The sequence below is a fragment of the Lactuca sativa genome, chromosome 9, assembly GCF_002870075.4.
Source record: "Lactuca sativa cultivar Salinas chromosome 9, Lsat_Salinas_v11, whole genome shotgun sequence".
NCBI lineage: Eukaryota > Viridiplantae > Streptophyta > Magnoliopsida > Asterales > Asteraceae > Lactuca > Lactuca sativa.
In genome coordinates, this window is record NC_056631.2 from 194,766,390 (window position 1) to 194,785,202 (window position 18,813).

General features: G+C 35.0%; 1 protein-coding gene across 1 annotated transcript; it reads left to right on the forward strand.

The window, feature by feature from the left end:
- Positions 1 to 3,282: 3,282 nt before the first annotated feature.
- On the forward strand, positions 3,283 to 7,532 carry LOC111921134 (pyrophosphate--fructose 6-phosphate 1-phosphotransferase subunit beta). Its single transcript, XM_023916716.3, has 16 exons — positions 3,283 to 3,538; positions 4,026 to 4,178; positions 4,258 to 4,379; positions 4,478 to 4,531; positions 4,611 to 4,717; positions 4,792 to 4,897; positions 4,975 to 5,038; positions 5,138 to 5,226; positions 5,299 to 5,430; positions 5,522 to 5,692; positions 6,020 to 6,135; positions 6,229 to 6,340; positions 6,582 to 6,666; positions 6,743 to 6,787; positions 6,863 to 6,931; positions 7,282 to 7,532. Exons 1-16 carry the CDS (start codon positions 3,376 to 3,378, stop codon positions 7,362 to 7,364), a joined length of 1,671 nt encoding a protein of 556 aa, XP_023772484.1. The 5' UTR covers positions 3,283 to 3,375; the 3' UTR covers positions 7,365 to 7,532.
- Positions 7,533 to 18,813: the final 11,281 nt, after the last annotated feature.

The following is an 18,813-nucleotide window of genomic DNA, read 5'->3' on the forward strand; positions in this document are numbered from 1 at the left end:
CTATGCTTTGTGAACACATACTTTGTAAACACTTTCTTTCTAAATGAAATGGTTGTTCATTACTTTCTTACTATGATACATGTCTTGTGATAGTAAACATGACGTCCTCCACCCCTGAACGTTTCCGCCGTTCCGGTTTTGGGGTGTGACAATTGTTGTTCAATAGAATGTTACTTCAATAGTGTTATAACTAGATCTAATATGTTTCATGTACCCTTAAGTGTATAAGGATTTATCCGCGTTATTGCATGTAAAACCCATCACAAAGTACCCTATGTCATGGCTTTTCAGCTTTCACTTTAGTCTCTTAATGGGTATGAGTTGTCTATCAATTCATTGTTCCCATACAAGAGGTAGCTAGCCTCTTGTACAAGTGAGCATGTCTAAAATACTACACTATACCTTAAGTCACCTTTAATACCTTTTTCGATGGACTTTATAGGCACACACTAGTATTTTCGCACATCTACATGAATGCATATGGATTCATGATAAAACTCTTTAAAATCATTAAAACTCTTTTTGAACTGCTTAACTCATTTACTATTTTCAAAACTTTTAATACAATTTTTCTTTCAAAAGTCTTTCATAAAATCATGTTATGAATGCACACATAGGTAAACATACATGGCAGTTCCAAACATATTTTGGGCCCGGGGCGAAAGAGAAAAAAAGGTCCTTAAAATACACAAAGATTTTCCTTAATTTTTTTATTATTGAATGAAAACTACTTGTATTAGCATTTATATATAATAAAGTCTATAAAAATTTTGGGCCCCTTTAAAATATGGGTCATGTCCGATCGTCCCTATTGCTCATCCTCTTGGATGAGCCTGTAAACACATAACATTCTAATGAGGTATGGTACCAAACCACTTAGAACTTCGAGGTTGACAAAAAGGCCCTAACAACCCACACAATCGAGAAGCAGACCGAACAAAATACACTAATAATATTACTCCTAGGCAATAATTACTCGACAACACTAACCTAAATAAAATACCCCCTCAGTACAAAATCAGCATACTAGACCCAAGAAACATTATTCTACAAAAGCAACAATAATCACCAAAGTGCAAAGCCATTATCCGGAAATATAGAATAACCTAAAGTCCTCCCGTGGGATATAAATACTCCTCCCTAATCAAAAAGAGGTTATATATATATATATATATATATATATATATATATATATATATATATATATATATATATATATATATATATATATATATAAACAATACATCTCTAACGTACTTATACCATGACCCAAAGTTCTAACTTTGGCATCAAAAAGTATTATCAGGGACAACCTTGATAATTCTCCCAAGTAAGACTTTTTTAGTTTTGCAGACATGAAGCCTTACGGAGCGCACGGGGATGACTTTATCTCTCAACCCTTCCCAGACGCTATAGGGATTGATAACGTAGCATCATTAGTGTCATCCATAATTAAAATGATTGAAAAACGATAAACTTCCACATACAACACCAAAAACACTTTTCAGCCCAACAAACGTGATACTAGCCTTCACTCCACAGACGAGCCCCACAACAAATACAACTTAAGCAACACGGACACCATAAACACCACCACAACCATCCGACAACACAACTGTAGACAAAGGCACAAACATCAACGACAACCAATAAGGAAAACATTGTTGAAAATGGAAAAAAGAAGCAAGCAAACTCAGTCATGGTTGAGTGTCTCTAGAACAACAAGAAGGCCTATGACAAGCGTTAAGTTCATTGTCTGTAAGATTAGAAGTACGAAATGGTATTAAAATAATCATTTTGGGCTAAAAATACATAAACATGATGATACTAAAAGAAAATGATTGTTTTTGTATAAAAAGCGTAGATGAGTTTTCAATATACTAAAGATCAAATGACAAGTCTTTTTAATTTATTAGAACGCCGAAACGCACACATATCTTCACAACGAGCAATAATCATTTGTATAAGGGCATATTTCTAATATGAGTGATTTGTGCACAATATTTTTAGTCATGCAAAACAATTTATGTTTTAAAATATTGTATTGTACAACTATATAAAACTTAAATTGTTATGTATGGCTAAAACAATTTGTGTACAAATCATCACCGATTTCTAGGGCCGGTCCTGAGGAGGTGTCGGGTGTGTGACCACCAATGTTGTAAAATTCGTTAGACGTTCCCAAGGCGGCCAACTAACGCCTAGCGAATATTCGGTCTAGGCGGGAAGTAATTGGGGAGTACTTCTCCAATTATATGAAATTAATTTTAGGAAAACTATAAATTATAACAAAATATATGAATATCAATAACAATTATATATTTTTTTCTACAAGCTTTTCCGTTTTTTTTTTTTTTTTTTTGAATTTGACCGATTTTTCCCGATTCCGAATTTTCCCGATTTTGGCCTATTTTGACCGAATTTGAGCCGATTTTTATTGATTTTTGCCGATATTGACCGATTCCGAGTTTTTTAGCCGATTTCTAATTAGGCGTCTCAGCTCTTACCCGATTCCGATTAATCGGCCGCCTAGGCCGATTTTTGCAACACTAGTAACCACACATGACACGTGTCGTGAAGGGTCTGAATTTTTTATCCGTTGCTAATCTATCACTAATATGTTGTAAATCGTTGCAAATCCATTGCTAAGCCGTCGAAAATCCGTCGGTATTGTTTGCTAATCCATTTCTAATTCATCACTAATCTTTTGCTAATCTATTGCTAGTTGTCGCTATCCATCGCTGACATGAAATTTTAAAGACCGATTTTTTTCTTTTCGCACATGGCCTTCAAAATCTCGAGACCGACCCTGCCTTTTTCCAATATGCATGATAGTATTAGATAACGATGGAACCAAATGCGCCACATCAAATTTAATTGTAAGACATGTCAAAGATTCAAGTCTTAATAGTTGCAAAAAAGAAAAACAAAGTTTTATTTTTAATGTAGATTGAGTTTGATATAAAAACCAACTCTTATATACCTGTCATCTAATATGTTATTGTGCAAGAGATTATTGTGTATTTGATGACATCGTGCTTATAGTATGAGAAGATGTGAAGGTTCTTAAAAGAATAACATTTTAATGTAAAAAATTGTATAAAAATATGACTAATTTATGTTACAAGTGAAATTATAGTTTAAAGGATTAAATATGAAAATTGATAGTTCAAGAACGACTGAACGAGTCTCATGCAAATCAAACGGATATCACAATTACCATTCTACCCTTCTCGACAACGAACTCTCCGTCTTCATGTATTCAGTCATCTCTCATTCATACACTATCCTCCTCTTCTATATATTCCTTCACGTCACTGCTCCGGCCGACTGTTACACTTTCCGGCAACTGATCGCCGTTTTCCATTTCTAATAATGTCCACCGCCAACGGTGATGCTAAACATAGCCGCTCCCCCTCTGTTGTCTACAGCGAAGTCCAGTCTAGCCGTCTTAAAACCTCTCTTCCTCTCCCTTCCGTACTCAAATCCTCGTTTCATGTCGTCGATGGTCCTAAGAGCTCCGCCTCCGGCAATCCAGGTTTTTCCACATTCACATTCATTCAATTATGCATCTAATTGTATCGACGGAATGATCTAGTTTGATGCTAACACGATCTAGCAGTCTAGCACTCACACACACACACACACACGGGGAATTCCACGATTACTCATTGAAGCTGTAAGAACAATTGCGTTCCAGACATCAAATGCAATCTGTTCTTCGCAAGTTGTATGTGATTGTAATGTCTTCCGTTTATCAAATCTACCCTGTATATAGTCAATGAAGTGTAACGAATCACTGTTTTGTGCTTGTATAAAATGTAAGGTCTAAATCATAACGACAATTAAGAAATGAACTCATTAAACTCGGAAATTGATTACGTAGGTATGGAAAAATTACTATAAATTTCAGTTTATGTTTAGATTTTACAGTATTTCTATCTGGAATCAATAATAGTTTAAGATCATCTGATCATCATGTATGTTCTTCCACTAATTTAAAACCTTGGATTGTACCAATGTAGATCAGATCGCTAAGCTCTTTCCAAATCTGTTCGGGCAGCCATCAGTATCCTTGAAGCCTGGAGGCTCATTACCAGAGAAGAGTCTAAAGATCGGTGTTGTTCTATCTGGAGGACAAGCTCCTGGTGGACACAATGTGATTTCTGGAATTTTTGGTGAGCAAATCATTGAACTGAATATGTGAATTAGCATATTTGTTTATGGCATATGGTTTATTATACTTTTGTTGGGCAGATTATTTACAGACTAGGGCCCATGGTAGCACAATGTATGGATTTAAGGGTGGTCCAGCTGGAATCATGAAGTGTAAATATGTTAAGTTGAATGGAGACATTGTCTATCATTATAGAAATCAGGTGATATTGCAATTACTTTTGGAATCCCATAAAGATAAAATCTAGTTATATATGTATTCTAATTGTGTAAACTGTTTTGGGATTATTTTGAATTGCAGGGTGGATTTGATATGATATGTAGTGGAAGGGACAAGATTGAAACCCCTGAGCAGGTTATAACTAACGTTTCATATCTAATTCCTAAATTAAGACATTCTGTTTGTTAATTAATTAGGTTTCTTTTGTTTTCAGTTTAAGGAAGCTCAAGAAACAGTGAAGAAGCTTGATTTGGATGGACTTGTGGTCATTGGTGGGGATGACTCAAATACAAATGCATGCCTACTAGCAGAAAATTTCAGGTCTTTTTTATCTTTTCAAAACAAGTTACTTCTAGTCAACAATTTTTTATAAAGATTTTATTAACTTTTTGAAGGGCTAACAACTTGAAAACTCGGGTTATTGGATGCCCAAAAACCATTGATGGTGATTTGAAGTGTAAAGAGGTTCCAACAAGCTTTGGATTTGACACTGCCTGCAAGGTAATAAACCAATTTCACTTAAATTATGAATTTTTTTTTTGCATCAAAATTGTTACCCTGTGAATCATGATATACAGATTTATTCAGAAATGATTGGAAATTTAATGGTAGATGCACGTTCCACAGGGAAATATTATCATTGTAAGTACACATTTTTTATCCATTCTAGTTTTGTTTAAAATAAACATTTCTCAAATACATTTATCTTTTTTTTTTTTTTTTTTTGAAATTTAACTGCAGTTGTAAGGTTAATGGGTCGAGCTGCATCACACATAACACTGGAATGTGCTTTGCAGACTCATCCAAACATAGCAATCATTGGAGAAGAGGTATCTGAATAAATATTTATAAAAAAAAATCATTTTTTTATAAAATGTTGTGACTTATTGATTTTGTTGTAGGTTGCTGCACAAAAGCAGACACTAAAGAGTGTTACAGATTATATAACAAATATAATCTGCAAACGTGCAGTAGCCGGTTTTAATTATGGCATTATTCTCATTCCAGAGGGCCTCATTGATTTCATTCCAGAGGTATATATTTAATTATTTATATCTCAACTTACCCCCCCCCCCCCCACCCACCCACCTACCTACCTACCTTACCCTTTAATATGATCTACAGGTACAATCACTTATTGGAGAGCTGAATGAAATTATAGCCCATGATACAATTGATAAAGAAGGAACATGGAAGAAGAAACTTAGGAGCCAATCTCATGAACTCTTTCAAATATTACCAAAAACAATTCAGGAACAGCTTTTGCTAGAAAGAGATCCTCATGGAAATGTGCAGGTATTTATTGTCATGACATGACTAGACAAAAGATAAGTATGAGAAGGGAGGGTATTTATGTCTTTTACACAAACAAAAGATAGAAATTGAGGCCTTGTCGTAATTAGTTTCATCAAAATTTTAATTTTATTGATGTTAGTTTCATCAAAATTTTAATTTTATTGACATCAGTTACAGTTATAGTGCCACCAATATTGGGCTTGACAAAAAAGGACTAGATAGTATTAGGGTAATTGTCAGATATTGGGACTTTTATTTTCAAAAAAAAAAAAAAAATTTAGGACTAAAGTGTAACTTTCTTGAAAATATTGGATCGAATGCAATTAGGTTGCCAAAATTGAATCCGAAAAGATGCTTATTCAAATGGTGGAAAGTGAACTAGAGAAGAGGAAAAAAGAAGGTAAATATGAAAAGGATTTTAAAGGACAACCACATTTTTTTGGGTAAGTAATATGTTCCTTTTACCCTAATGAAATGAGTTCTATCATATATTAAACATATAAATTTATTTATTTATTTATTTTGATTTTATGTAGTTATGAAGGTAGATGCGGTTTACCTTCAAAATTCGACTCAAATTACTGCTATGCTTTGGGTCATTGTGCTGCAGCTCTACTTCATTCCGGAAAAACAGGATTAATTTCCTCGGTTGGTTTTTATTCTTTTTTCAAATCTACATTATTATTTATATGTTTTTAATTATTTTTTTCTAAAATTTCATTATATTTTAACATTTATGTGGTTTACATACGTGACATCATATGTATTTTATGAAATAACATCTTGCATGGCTTCTCCTTAGTTTTAACACGTGTTAAATCATAAAAATTGCCAAAAAAATATAATAGTTTTTTTTAACGTATATCGACATTATGTTAATTAAACTCAGGTGGAAAATTTGGGAGCTCCAGTTGAAAATTGGACAATTGGTGGGACCACATTGACATCTCTAATGGATGTGGAAAGAAGACATGGTATCTATCTATATAAATGCATGGTAAAATATTAGTGTTAAAATAACAATATAAATAACTGTAAATATTTTTACAGGCAAGTTTAAACCGGTTATTAAGAAAGCAATGGTGGAACTCGAAGGTGATAAATTTGTTTTTACTTATGTTAATTCTCTATTTTGTATAATGTATTTATATTTTTTGTTTATATTATAAGGTGCTCCTTTTAAAAAGTTTGCATCAATGCGTGGAGACTGGTCTCTTAAGAACCGATACATTAATCCAGGTGCATGTCTATATTAATTATTTTAAACATCGGATCAAATGATTAATTGAAGTTTCATCATTTATATGATTTATATGTATCACAATTTTGTTTAGTTTATTGTTTTTTTTAATATCTTCGTTTTACGCATAAATTTTTATGATATGTCAATTTATTTGTTTTGTAATAGTTTCGTATATATACCTAATTTTTTTATGATTTGTACTTTTTTATATATTTTTAGCAGTTGTTATATATTCGTCGGATGCGATATTACAAACTCTAGTTTATCTACAATTTCTTATGTATATATTTTGCAAACAAAAGCTCAAAAAAAATGCTAAATCATTTTGTATAATTTTTTTTCATAGGTCCTGTTCAGTTTGTCGGTCCATCGGCTGATATCCTTAACCACACACTAAGGTTGGAACTAGGAGCTAAAGCTGGTGGTTAGTGATTCCTAAATCAATAATCGATCTTATATAGTTGCTAAAAAGGAATGCATTTTTTTTTTTCATTTTAGTAATTGTCGTTTTTTAGTTAGAAATATTTCTTTTTTATTTTATATGACATGAAAATTGAATAATGGAAGATAATCATTTTCATTTGTTACGAAGTTGAATTTCTAGGGAGCTTTAGAAGATGGTTGTTGAAGAGTTAATGCATATGGTAAATTACAATTTTGGTATAATCCAACTTTTGAAAAGTTAACAGATTACATTCCTATGGTTTAAAAAAATTACAACGCCCGTCCCTCCTTCAAATAGTGGCGATCTCAGCCTCAGTTTGATCATATAAAACCTCCACTGATTACAATTTTAAGTTGATTAGCCATTAACATCTCAAATCAAATATCAAGCTTAAGTTTCTAGTTAGTTTTACTACAAATAATGGCGATCGAACAAACACATCACAAAATTAGCAATAACAACGTTAGTTCCAGCCACCACAACTGGTCATATTTCCTATTGTTTTTTAACCATTTTTATCATAGAAAAGAAAAATGATTCTATGTTAGATTCACAAGGAAGAATGTGGAGATTATGTGAAATATGAAACTTTAAAGATTGGTTCGTTGAAGGTTGAAAAGGATCTTCGGTTCTTTGGGTGGCTAAGTTTAGGAAAAAGATAGAATATTGGTCTTCATAAATAAAAAATAAATCGATCCAACGCTAGATAAAAAAAAAAGCCTTATTGAAATCAATCTCTAGTTCTTTATCTTCAATGCATCAATCAAAAAAAAAAAATCAAAGTTTCTCACTAAATGAAAATAACTCCGGAGAATCTGTTTTAGATGGGCATGAATTCAATCTTCAATCCATAAAAAATTACCTTAATTCATCAACTATAGAAACTGGGGATTTCTATTTAAACATTTCAATTTGATGATGAAAGTAGAAAATGACCAAAAACTCTGGATTACATGATGAATCAAATTTCTCTAAACAAAATCAGTGATGAACAAAAGAAAGAGAAAATTTCATTATTTTCATTGGATTTCAGGGAAATTGCTAGGAGAAACGACATCATTAATTGTCACTACCTTCATAAGGTGTTGACTGGACACCAGTGACAGTAAACGACAATGTTGATGAAGTCGTAGATGCATGGGGAGAAATGGTAGACATATGGTTGCGATAAATGACAAACATCAGGCGAGAATGAACGATGATCATGGGGAATCCGGAGAAGAGATGCGTCTAGGAGAACAGAGGAGAAGGATGAATGCGCTTGTGCGTCTAGAGAAAAAATAAACATGATGAAAAATTATAGATAAATGGTAAGGTTGTTTATTTTATTTTCATAATAAATATGGTGAAAAAAAATAATAAAAAAGGATAAATTATATTTTTCAATGTAATATTATTAAAGATTATAAAAAAAGATATAAGAAATGGCAAAATATATGGACAGAAGGACTGAGACAAAGTTTGTAAAATCATAGGATGCAACCTATCAGTTTTGTAACTTAGGTACTAAAACTATAAATTTGAGCAAACCATGCAGACCAAAACTGTAATTTACTATTTTCTTGTTTTGTCTTTTTGTTTACTATATTTATGAGTCGTTAAATAAGTGGGTCTCATATACCCTACTGCACCCTATCCCCTAAGTCACTATACTACATATCCGGTGAACACCACTATGACCACAGTTAAGAAAAATCCAACCCCTCCCCACATTGAATTTGTCTCTTGTAAACCATCGTCACTTTCACAGTCAAGAAAAAGTGGTGTTGTAAAATTCGGCCTATTTAAAATCGGGTATTTACTATGTAATATTCCAAAATCCTAGGTTAAATTGTTTTGATTTCTAAAATAATAAAAACATTCATTTTAGTAAAGGTACATTCGAGTTAAACCATTTGTTCATAAACTATTATTTAGAAATCACAGTTATAATGAAGATAATGCGGAATCTCAAATCATAAAATTGTTTATGTGTGTACAGTCACACCTTCGTCGCCCGATAAGTACCTGCAAAATAGTTAATCCACAATTGTAAGCACAAAGCTTAGTGAGTTCCCCAAAATACCACATACACACATATAACAACATGTAGCTGCTTCAGGTCCGTACCAAACTCGGGTTTATATCAACCCTGGGTCCATATTGACTCTGAGTCCATGTTGAATATGAGCCCAGATCGGCTCCATCGGGTCCGTATCAACCCCCATTCCATATTGACTCCGAGCCCATATCGGCTCCACGCATACAACATACCAGCACATCACAAAGAGTCACAAAGACAACGTGCATCCTACATACACAATCCAGTGGGCCGACATTGTTGCCTTTGACCCACGAGTATAGTGAGAAGACTCACCTCACGAATAGTAGCTAATGCACAACCGATCACACATCGAGTGGACACGTACAACAAGACACCTAGTAACGATAAAGAAGTACCCTCTCAGTCTATACCCTAAAGCCCTATTTTGACCAAAAGCCAACCATGGTCAAAAGTCAACAATCAAGGCAACATCAACTGATTGTCACGTTGTGGCCACCCATTGGTCACGTCGTGACATTGTTAAGACGAAATAGTTGCGAAGCTACCTGTCGCCATGTTGTGACAATCAATCAGCCACGTCGTGGGAACGCTCTAGACAACTTAATGCCTTAAGCTTTTAATCCTTCAGGCCAAGCACTCAAACTTTCCAGAAAACTTTCTCCATTCTAAAGAATCATAAAAATCATTGCTTTTTATACATGCATGTCCAATGCATGTCTTGTACACATGCTAGGTTAAAATGACCAAAATAAGATCCTAACTTCAAGCATGGTGCCTAAAAGATCATGAAAGTGCAAATACATAGACCAAAATACTCTTGTGACAAGGTAGAATGATAATGTTGCAAACTTTATCACATCCAACAACACAATCTTCATTTAATGGACCAAAAACAAGATTGGAATCTAGATCTAGCACTTATAAGCATAAAGGTGAAAACTTGAATCATACCTAAGGTCCAAAAGATAGTTGGAAGCTGAGATCTTCTTATGCAATGCTCCAAAACTCCATCTTGAAATAGATTCTTTCCAAAATCCACCAAGAACTCCAAAAACGGATGAGAGAGGAGAGGGGAGGATTAAAATAGTGAAAGAAAGGATATGGTTTCTCTCAAGTGGCCTTAGATGAGATGGAGGATGGAAAAATACCCTAAAAACACGAAACCACTCTTTAAATACATAGAAAACCCTAAAATTTTGTGGGCTTGGGTTGCCCAGTTTTGACCACATGACAACCAGTTTGTCACCTCGTGATGGCCCTCACGTCGTGACAACATGTTTTCACCAAATTCCACTCCAACTCCAAACGGTCATAACTTCTTCGTTTTAACTCTGTTTTTTACGATCTTTATATGCAACGAAAGGTATGATGAGCCCCACGACCCTATCTAGTTACTTTTGGCTTAATAAAACCATAATCCATGCAAGAAGCCCAATATATAACTTTTCCTGTTTTACCATTTTGCTTCAAAGCACAATTCGATGTCTTTAATCACTTAACCCAAAATTATCAACATCTGATAGGGTCTAAACTATATTCCATTGAAGCTCAAGACCTTTACTCAATCCATTTACGGATCACAACCCTGGTAATAAAAAATTTGAAAACTAAGTGTTACAATTCTCCCCTATTTAAACTGGATTTCGTCCTTAAAATCTAATTCAATTAGAATTTTAACGGCTCCAAAACAATCCATATGCTACCTCCAACCACTTCATATAATCAATGCATCCATATCTCGAGAAAACCACCCGAAAACCAACTGATACCAACAAACAACCTAGTCACTTGAAACTCTCAACTACAATAACTACCTCTCTCTCCAAATGCTAAGACCCAAATCATAGAGAAGACAATTAAATGGGAACTTCCAAAACTGTATCTACCAACCATCTACATCAATGTACTATACAAAATCGGGAGCCCAATAGTCGAAACTCTAGAGAAATAAATAATGGTTGACGATCATCCACTCTTGTAACACCCCATTTTCACTTTTACATATAATCCAATATAAACTGTCATTTATAAGATTCAAAATAGAAAGATAACACCCCTTAGCCTAAGTAATCATCATAAACATGTACGAAACGTCGATATGATTTTCGTAGATATACAGAACGCTTCAATCCGACTTCACATGAGGAAGTTATACTTTTTCGATGTTTTGCGATTAAACCAACACGACTTAGCATATCGTAAAAGGTGCAATTTTGATAAACTATTTTTTAGTATAAGAAATCTAAATAAAAGTCGTAGTAGTCGTTAAACCGATAGTGTGCATATAGAGAACGTCAATATCTGACTTTGTGAGAGGAAGTTATGATTTTTCAAGGTTTCAGTGTAGCTATATGCACACAAAAATCGAATTTTGGAGCGGTAGGTTGTTAGACAAAATAAGCTAAACGAGAGTTAATATCTCGTTAACAAGAGTCCGTTGATATAGAGAACATCGAGAAAGGAGTCTGTATGTATGATTTATGATTTCCATAGCAAATTCAACAACCTAGCCTATGAAAAAAATAAATATTTGATAAAGTGAGAATTAGTTGTTAAGATCTAAAGGAAAGTTGTAGATCTCGTCGAGAGCTTTCCAGATATATAAAGAGCTCGAAAAAGGATCTCATATGAATAAGTTACGCCATTTTGAAAATCTATAAAATCGCATGCATGATGATGTGGCATCCCGAGAGAGCACCACGTGGCATGGTTGGGACAACCTCTTTCTTCCGAGATATAGTGACATGGCTCCATAAGATTGTAACACGTGGAACCATATAAAGGTAACACATGGCACCTTCTAGAAGAGGCTTATATGGACGATTTTGGACGCGACTCATAGCAGAAGAAGGATGGAGTCAGCACACCATAGGGCATGGCGCATACCTATTGAAGCGCGACGTGCCTATGCCCAAAAGTGCCTATAAATAACCTCTAAGTCTTCATTCTTCCCTCACACCCCAACAAACCCTCCCCCTGATTCTTTGAGTTATAATCTCGAAAGTTATTAGTGTTTAGGGTATTTTGGTTAGCTTTGAGGTACTTAAGTGCTCGTCAACTAATAACTATCAGGACAGAGTCCTTCCAGCGTATTTCCCATTTTCGCTAAAACCTCTGTAAGTTAAGCTACGCTCTTCTAATTTCAGTGTAACTTATATTTGTAGTCACCAGTCGTCATTATGAACCTATAAATAAGACTTATCAATAATTCCAAGTCAAAATAGTGATTCATCTACTTTCGGGAGAGGTGTCTAAAATGGTTACGTTGGCTTGGTTGTTGGATTTCAAAAAAACTATATGCTAAAATGATCCTGCCTCCCAACTGTCATGCCTGCCTGATCCTTATTTGATAGAACTATCAATATTTATTGGGATTAGTAATAGGTCTAACCCACATTGCTAGATTTCCTTAGTATCTAATAAGTGGTAGTACTATAGGTTAATACTCGTCACGTATGTTACCGTCAGTAGATTGTTGTTAGTTTTCAGAGAAAATGTCCAGGTGAGTTCACCTCACTATATTATGCATTCTAGTATATATCTGTGTATGTTAGCATATAAGACTAGTAGTATAGAGCCCATATTATAGTTTTCTATGTGCTTGTAGAGCCGAATTGTCACACCCCAAAACCGGAACGGCGGAAACGTTCTGGGGTGGATGACGTCATGTCAAGTATCACAACACATGCATTATAGTAATCAAAGTACAACAAAACATTGCATTAATAGTAATAGTTTTACATGGTTACATTACAATACATCAAAGTAATACAGACAAATGTAATAAGTACAACAAGGTATTAAGCTATCTTCATCAACAGCTCCTGGGATGTACCTGTCTAATTTCTGACCTGAGAATACAAGTTATTTGAAAAGCGAGTATCAGCATTTTTACAAATGCTGGTGAGTTCATAAGTATTTAGTGACATTTATTCAAATAACTTTATAAAGTAGTAGTTTACTGTGTATTAGAGTTCTTTACAGAAAATCCTATATTTTCTTTAATAAAGCAGCCTTCTACCAAGACCGGTCAGTGTTATGTGGTAAAAAGTCATTTTCCCTAAATTTGCTATCATTATCAAAATACTGAATTTGATTATTGAGGAAAGCAAACAACATCAGGGAACAACATATGCCTCGGCAGTGAGGACTGCTGACTAAGGCAAGGAATCATACACTCCAAGAAAGTATCGAACGAACGACACGCCTGGTTCAGTCTAACAAATGGAGGCACAGACCCCAGAAGGTACCAAATGAAAGGTACACCTGGTAAGGTCTAAAACAGTGAAAAACAGACCCCCGGACAGTATCAAATGAAAGATATGTCTTATAAGGTCAAAAAAGAGAAAACAGACCCCAGACAGTATCAAATGAAAGATACGTCTTGTAAGGTCAAAACAGTGTGACTCTGAAAATGAATTACCGGCATACAGTGTAAATTGCCGGTGAAATACCGTTACCAGGCCAATGAATTATAAGGTAACCCGGGATACTCGTAACCGTACTGACTAGAGTACCAGACGCCCTACAAGCGTCCGAAATATGACATTTGTCACCCATTGGCTTGGTAGGCCGGGACTGTAGCTAGCAGTCTGGGTGCGGGGTTGTCAATCCCGTATAGATCTATACACACAATGTCCGCTCTCCCTACAGGAGATTCTGGTTACCATCTAGACGACGGAGAAGGCCGTGTCCTGAAGATGCATCCCAAATAGTGGGTAGAGACTTCCAAATAGTGGGTAGTGTGTAAGTGCTGAATTAGAGGTAGAGACTTCCAAATAGTGGGTAGTGTGTTTCTAATGTAAGTGTAGACTAGAGGTAGAGACTCTTAACTGAACTGACTAGAGAATTCCTGTATGTCCATACTCATATACATAATATATAACTAATGAATCAAACGACCTTCGGACGGCCATCCGGTCCCACCAGACCACATCTCAACGAAAAAAAGGAAATAGGGTGGACGAGCCTTCCTAAGTCTTTCAATCATTACTTATATGTACCTATATAAGCACAGGCATACATCTAACTACGACTGAGTGTGTATCAAGTAGAAGTGATTCTTGTGAAGTAGGAGTGTCTAACAAGTGAAGTAGGAGTGGTCGCAAGTGAAGTAGGAGTGTCGAACAAGTATAAGCGTATCACGAAGTAGAGACGACAATAAGTGAAGTAAGAGCGTCTATCAGGTATAAGCGACTACAAGTATAAGTGAAATAGAGGCAATAACAGGTATAATCGTATCACGAAGAGAAAGCATTATCAAGTAGGAGTTTAAAATACATGAAAGCGAAGCAGTAGCAACTAACAAGTAAGAATATACGTCGTAAAAGGGAACTTTGAGGAAAAGCCTTTATACTCGGGGAAAATCATAATTTGTATTCTTTTGTAAAATATGTTTGAAAACCTTTGGAAATTGATGTGTGCAAACTCACTTAGTTTTAAACCTACTTTTAATTATCAAATAACACACAAAAGGCAGTGAACCTATCAATTGTGGTATAGCTAAATAAACAGGGTATCAAACACAGGGAACGACAAATTAAACTAAAAAAAACTAATTTAATCTAAGTTAATTAAGAAGTAGGGGTTTTCTCTAGCTTTACAAGACTAGAAACTTACTAACTATTACTAATTTAAGACTAGAAAATAACGACTTAACTAGATTCAATAATTGGAAAGGAACTTCTGTTTAGTTCAACTTGGTTAACTCTATGGTTGATTTCAAGGTAATGGTGCAATGGATTAATTCTTTCGTTGGTTACCGATTCAAGTGATTAGATTCGTGTTCACTACCCTAATCCTTAGCAAATAAACTAACTTAAACAGTGGCCAATTGTCTAATTTAATTATATTCACTAGATTAATTATTCGGGTTAAGTTAGACTTGCAATAGTTAACTAATTTATTCTTTTAATTAACTCCTTGTTTGATGGTCATCTTACAAGCTTGCACATGAATTTACTCAATTTTCTTATTAATTCTAGTTTCATATTCATTAATCCTAGACATATAGCATAGTGATCACATAACATATGAGGTCAATAATCAATAGATGTTCATGCTAATCAATTATCTTCCTATTAAAAAAAATTAATTATTATTCACACACAAGGTTCTTTAGCAAGCTAAAATAACAAAAATTCACCAACTTGGAATTAATCATACCAATCAATCAAACCATATTGTCAACTTTGTATCCCCAAACAGAAGTCTAAAGGTTTTAGCTCATAATTAAAGTAAATAACAGCAAACAAACAAAGTCAAGTTGCTTAATCATGATGAATAAACAAAAGAATAAGTGGAATGATGAAATTTTGCCTCAATTACTCTTCGGAATTGAATTCTAGCTCCTTTCGTCGTCTCCTAGGGTTTCTCTGGCTTCTCAATCGTAGCAAAGTACTTCTGAATCGTCCCAGAACTCCTCCCAATCGATCTGTGGAATTATCTTTAAATATACGAATCGACTCGTCGAGTCAAGTGGCGACTCGTCGAGTCCCTCTCACATTCCCCGTATTGTGATAACTCTCTGGGATCCCGAGTCATTATCTCCTCGATTCTTCGATTGGACTCGCCGAGTAGGTGCCATTTTTAATGTTTTTCTTCTTGATTTCATTCTCGATCTTCTAACTGTTTCTCCCACTTCCTTTCACTTCCAAGCTTCATCTTAGGACTGAAAAACATAATTTAACACTTTTAAGTACCTTTTGTCCATAATATGCAATAATTTAGCTAATAAATGAGTAAAAATGTATACTTAATATGAACTAATTATGCACATATCAAAATACCCCACACTTGTCTTTTGCTTGCCCCCAAGCAAAACTGAATTTCAAACACATTAGAATCATATATAACAACTCCAATCTAACCCAGCCATTATGCCAAGACCGCAACACATGCATTTGTGTCTAAAATTTTTCCTAAAGACCTCCCATACTCTAAATACTCACAATCCTCGTAAACATTTGCCCACTCATCCCGAATTATGCTCATTTTATGCAACCCTCCGAATCCATCCGCAGAAAACCTCTTACCCTCAAGGTGTTTTTAATTGAGCAACCCGAGCATACATAATCTAAAATTACAAGTTTTTGATACCACTATGGAGCTCTTTTGAATTCATCTCTTCTTTGATATTTGCTTTGATCTCTTTGAATTCACCACCTTTATTGTTTGATTTTCGGGTATCTTCGATTTTTTGGATTTCTTGGAATTTTGATCTTTTAATCTTCAATTTAATTGCTCCAAAATTCATACAATTTGTCTTGTAACTCTCTTTTTTTTCCACCCAAATCCCTACATGCTTAAGCAGGGGCGCTCAACTTCAACCTTTATTGGCTAATGATAACAATCTTCCTGGATACATTTCAAGTTTAGGCTGCTAAACATATTGCATCCCTCGGGCCGAGCAGGGTCGTGTTTTTGTCCCATGATTTCACTAGAATAAGGAAGCCACAAATGCACTAGAACGTATATAGGCTCAACTAAACATTTGGGTTTTCATGCAATCATCAACACAACTCTAACATGGAGTCCTAATTTTACTTTTACCAAAATTTTCTAAATTAAGTCCTAAGCAACATTTTTGGTATGAAAAATTTTAAAATTATACCTAAAAGAGGATTCTAATTCAACTAATATGATCAACCCCCTACCCCACACTTAATTAATGCAATGTCCCCATTGCATACTATGCATGATAAAGAAAAATACTAAAGTAAAGAGGGAATTGGAACAAACTCCCCAGGGATAGCAGTGGCGAGGCTGATCATCTTCAATTTAGCTCCATCTTCAATTAACTTTAGACATGGGAACAACTCTTCCATGCCTTGGGTGTCAAGTATCGTGTGGTATAGCTCCAAATGTAGACGAAAAAAACTCTCGAAAACGCTCGGAAAATGTTCTTCAAAGGTGTAGCCAATTGTCGTATCAAATCATCATCTTGAGAGACAAAATAAGGATCAACTCGTCGAGTCTGTATGGTCGCTCGCCGAGTTGTAGCGTAATACTTGCAGAAGTCGAGTTTTTATACTGGGACTCGTCGAGTAGGTAACTGCACTCGCCGAGTCCATCGTTGTATAAAGAAAATGTTTCTGCTCCAGGTCCGATTCTGATGTGTGTGGGGAATATTAAATTGATACTTTCCCCATTTTTTCTTTAGTAAATGAGCTATTAATAACCTCTTTCATCACCAGACTCGTAACTAGACTCAAAACTTCGTTTTCTCTCTCGCCTAGACTCGATTCTTTCCCTAGGTTATCCTTGACTCTAGACTCTCGCATGCATCCTTACACTCAAACTGAAAAGATCAAAAACAAATACCAAGTAATAAAAAAAAACATCAAAATAAAAATCCTAAATTATCCCTAAATACTATAAGTTTAGAAAGGAAAAGAAAAGCAAACTCTAATGACGGGTTGCCTCCCGCAAGCGCTTCTTTTTGTGCGAGTCTTTAGTTGGACTCCCAACTTAATAAACTTCCAATAAAATCAATTTCAATCCATCCGTTGCATTAAATATTTTCTTTGGACCAATTTGTAAAATTTGGCTCTTTTCTTCTAAAATTGGCCAAACGAGCTTGAATTCATAAAACCCAAGAATATTGACAAGGGTTGGGACCGGTCGGGTACTAATCAGAAATGGATCGCGCTTCAGAACTTTCTCCAAAGTTGGAATCGTCACCCCATGTCGTGGTAATGGTCAAACCACGGCTTGGTTCCTGCAACTCAGGTTTTTCTTGTTCTTCATCTGACCTCTCTGCTAGCAATCTTTCCAGCTCCTCCAAATCTCTTTCTGGATTAAATTCTTCATCTTGCAACTTTAGCTCTTGTGATTCGGATTGTTCTTGATCGTTAGACAAGATGTAACTAATGAATCAAACGACCTTCGGACGGCCATCCGGTCCCACCAGACCACATCTCAACGAAGAAAAGGAAATAGGGTGGACGAGCCTTCCTAATTCTTTCAATCATTACTTATATGTACCTATATAAGCACAGGCATACATCTAACTACGACTGAGTGTGTATCAAGTAGAAGTGATTCTTGTGAAGTAGGAGTGTCTAACAAGTGAAGTAGGAGTGGTCGCAAGTGAAGTAGGAGTGTCGAAGAAGTATAAGCGTATCACGAAGTAGAGACGACAATAAGTGAAGTAAGAGCGTCTATCAGGTATAAGCGACTACAAGTATAAGTGAAATAGAGGCAATAACAGGTATAATCGTATCACGAAGAGAAAGCATTATCAAGTAGGAGTTTAAAATACATGAAAGCGAAGCAGTAGCAACTAACAAGTAAGAATATACGTCGTAAAAGGGAACTTTGAGGAAAAGCCTTTATACTCGGGGAAAAATCATAATTTGTATTCTTTTGTAAAATATGTTTGAAAACCT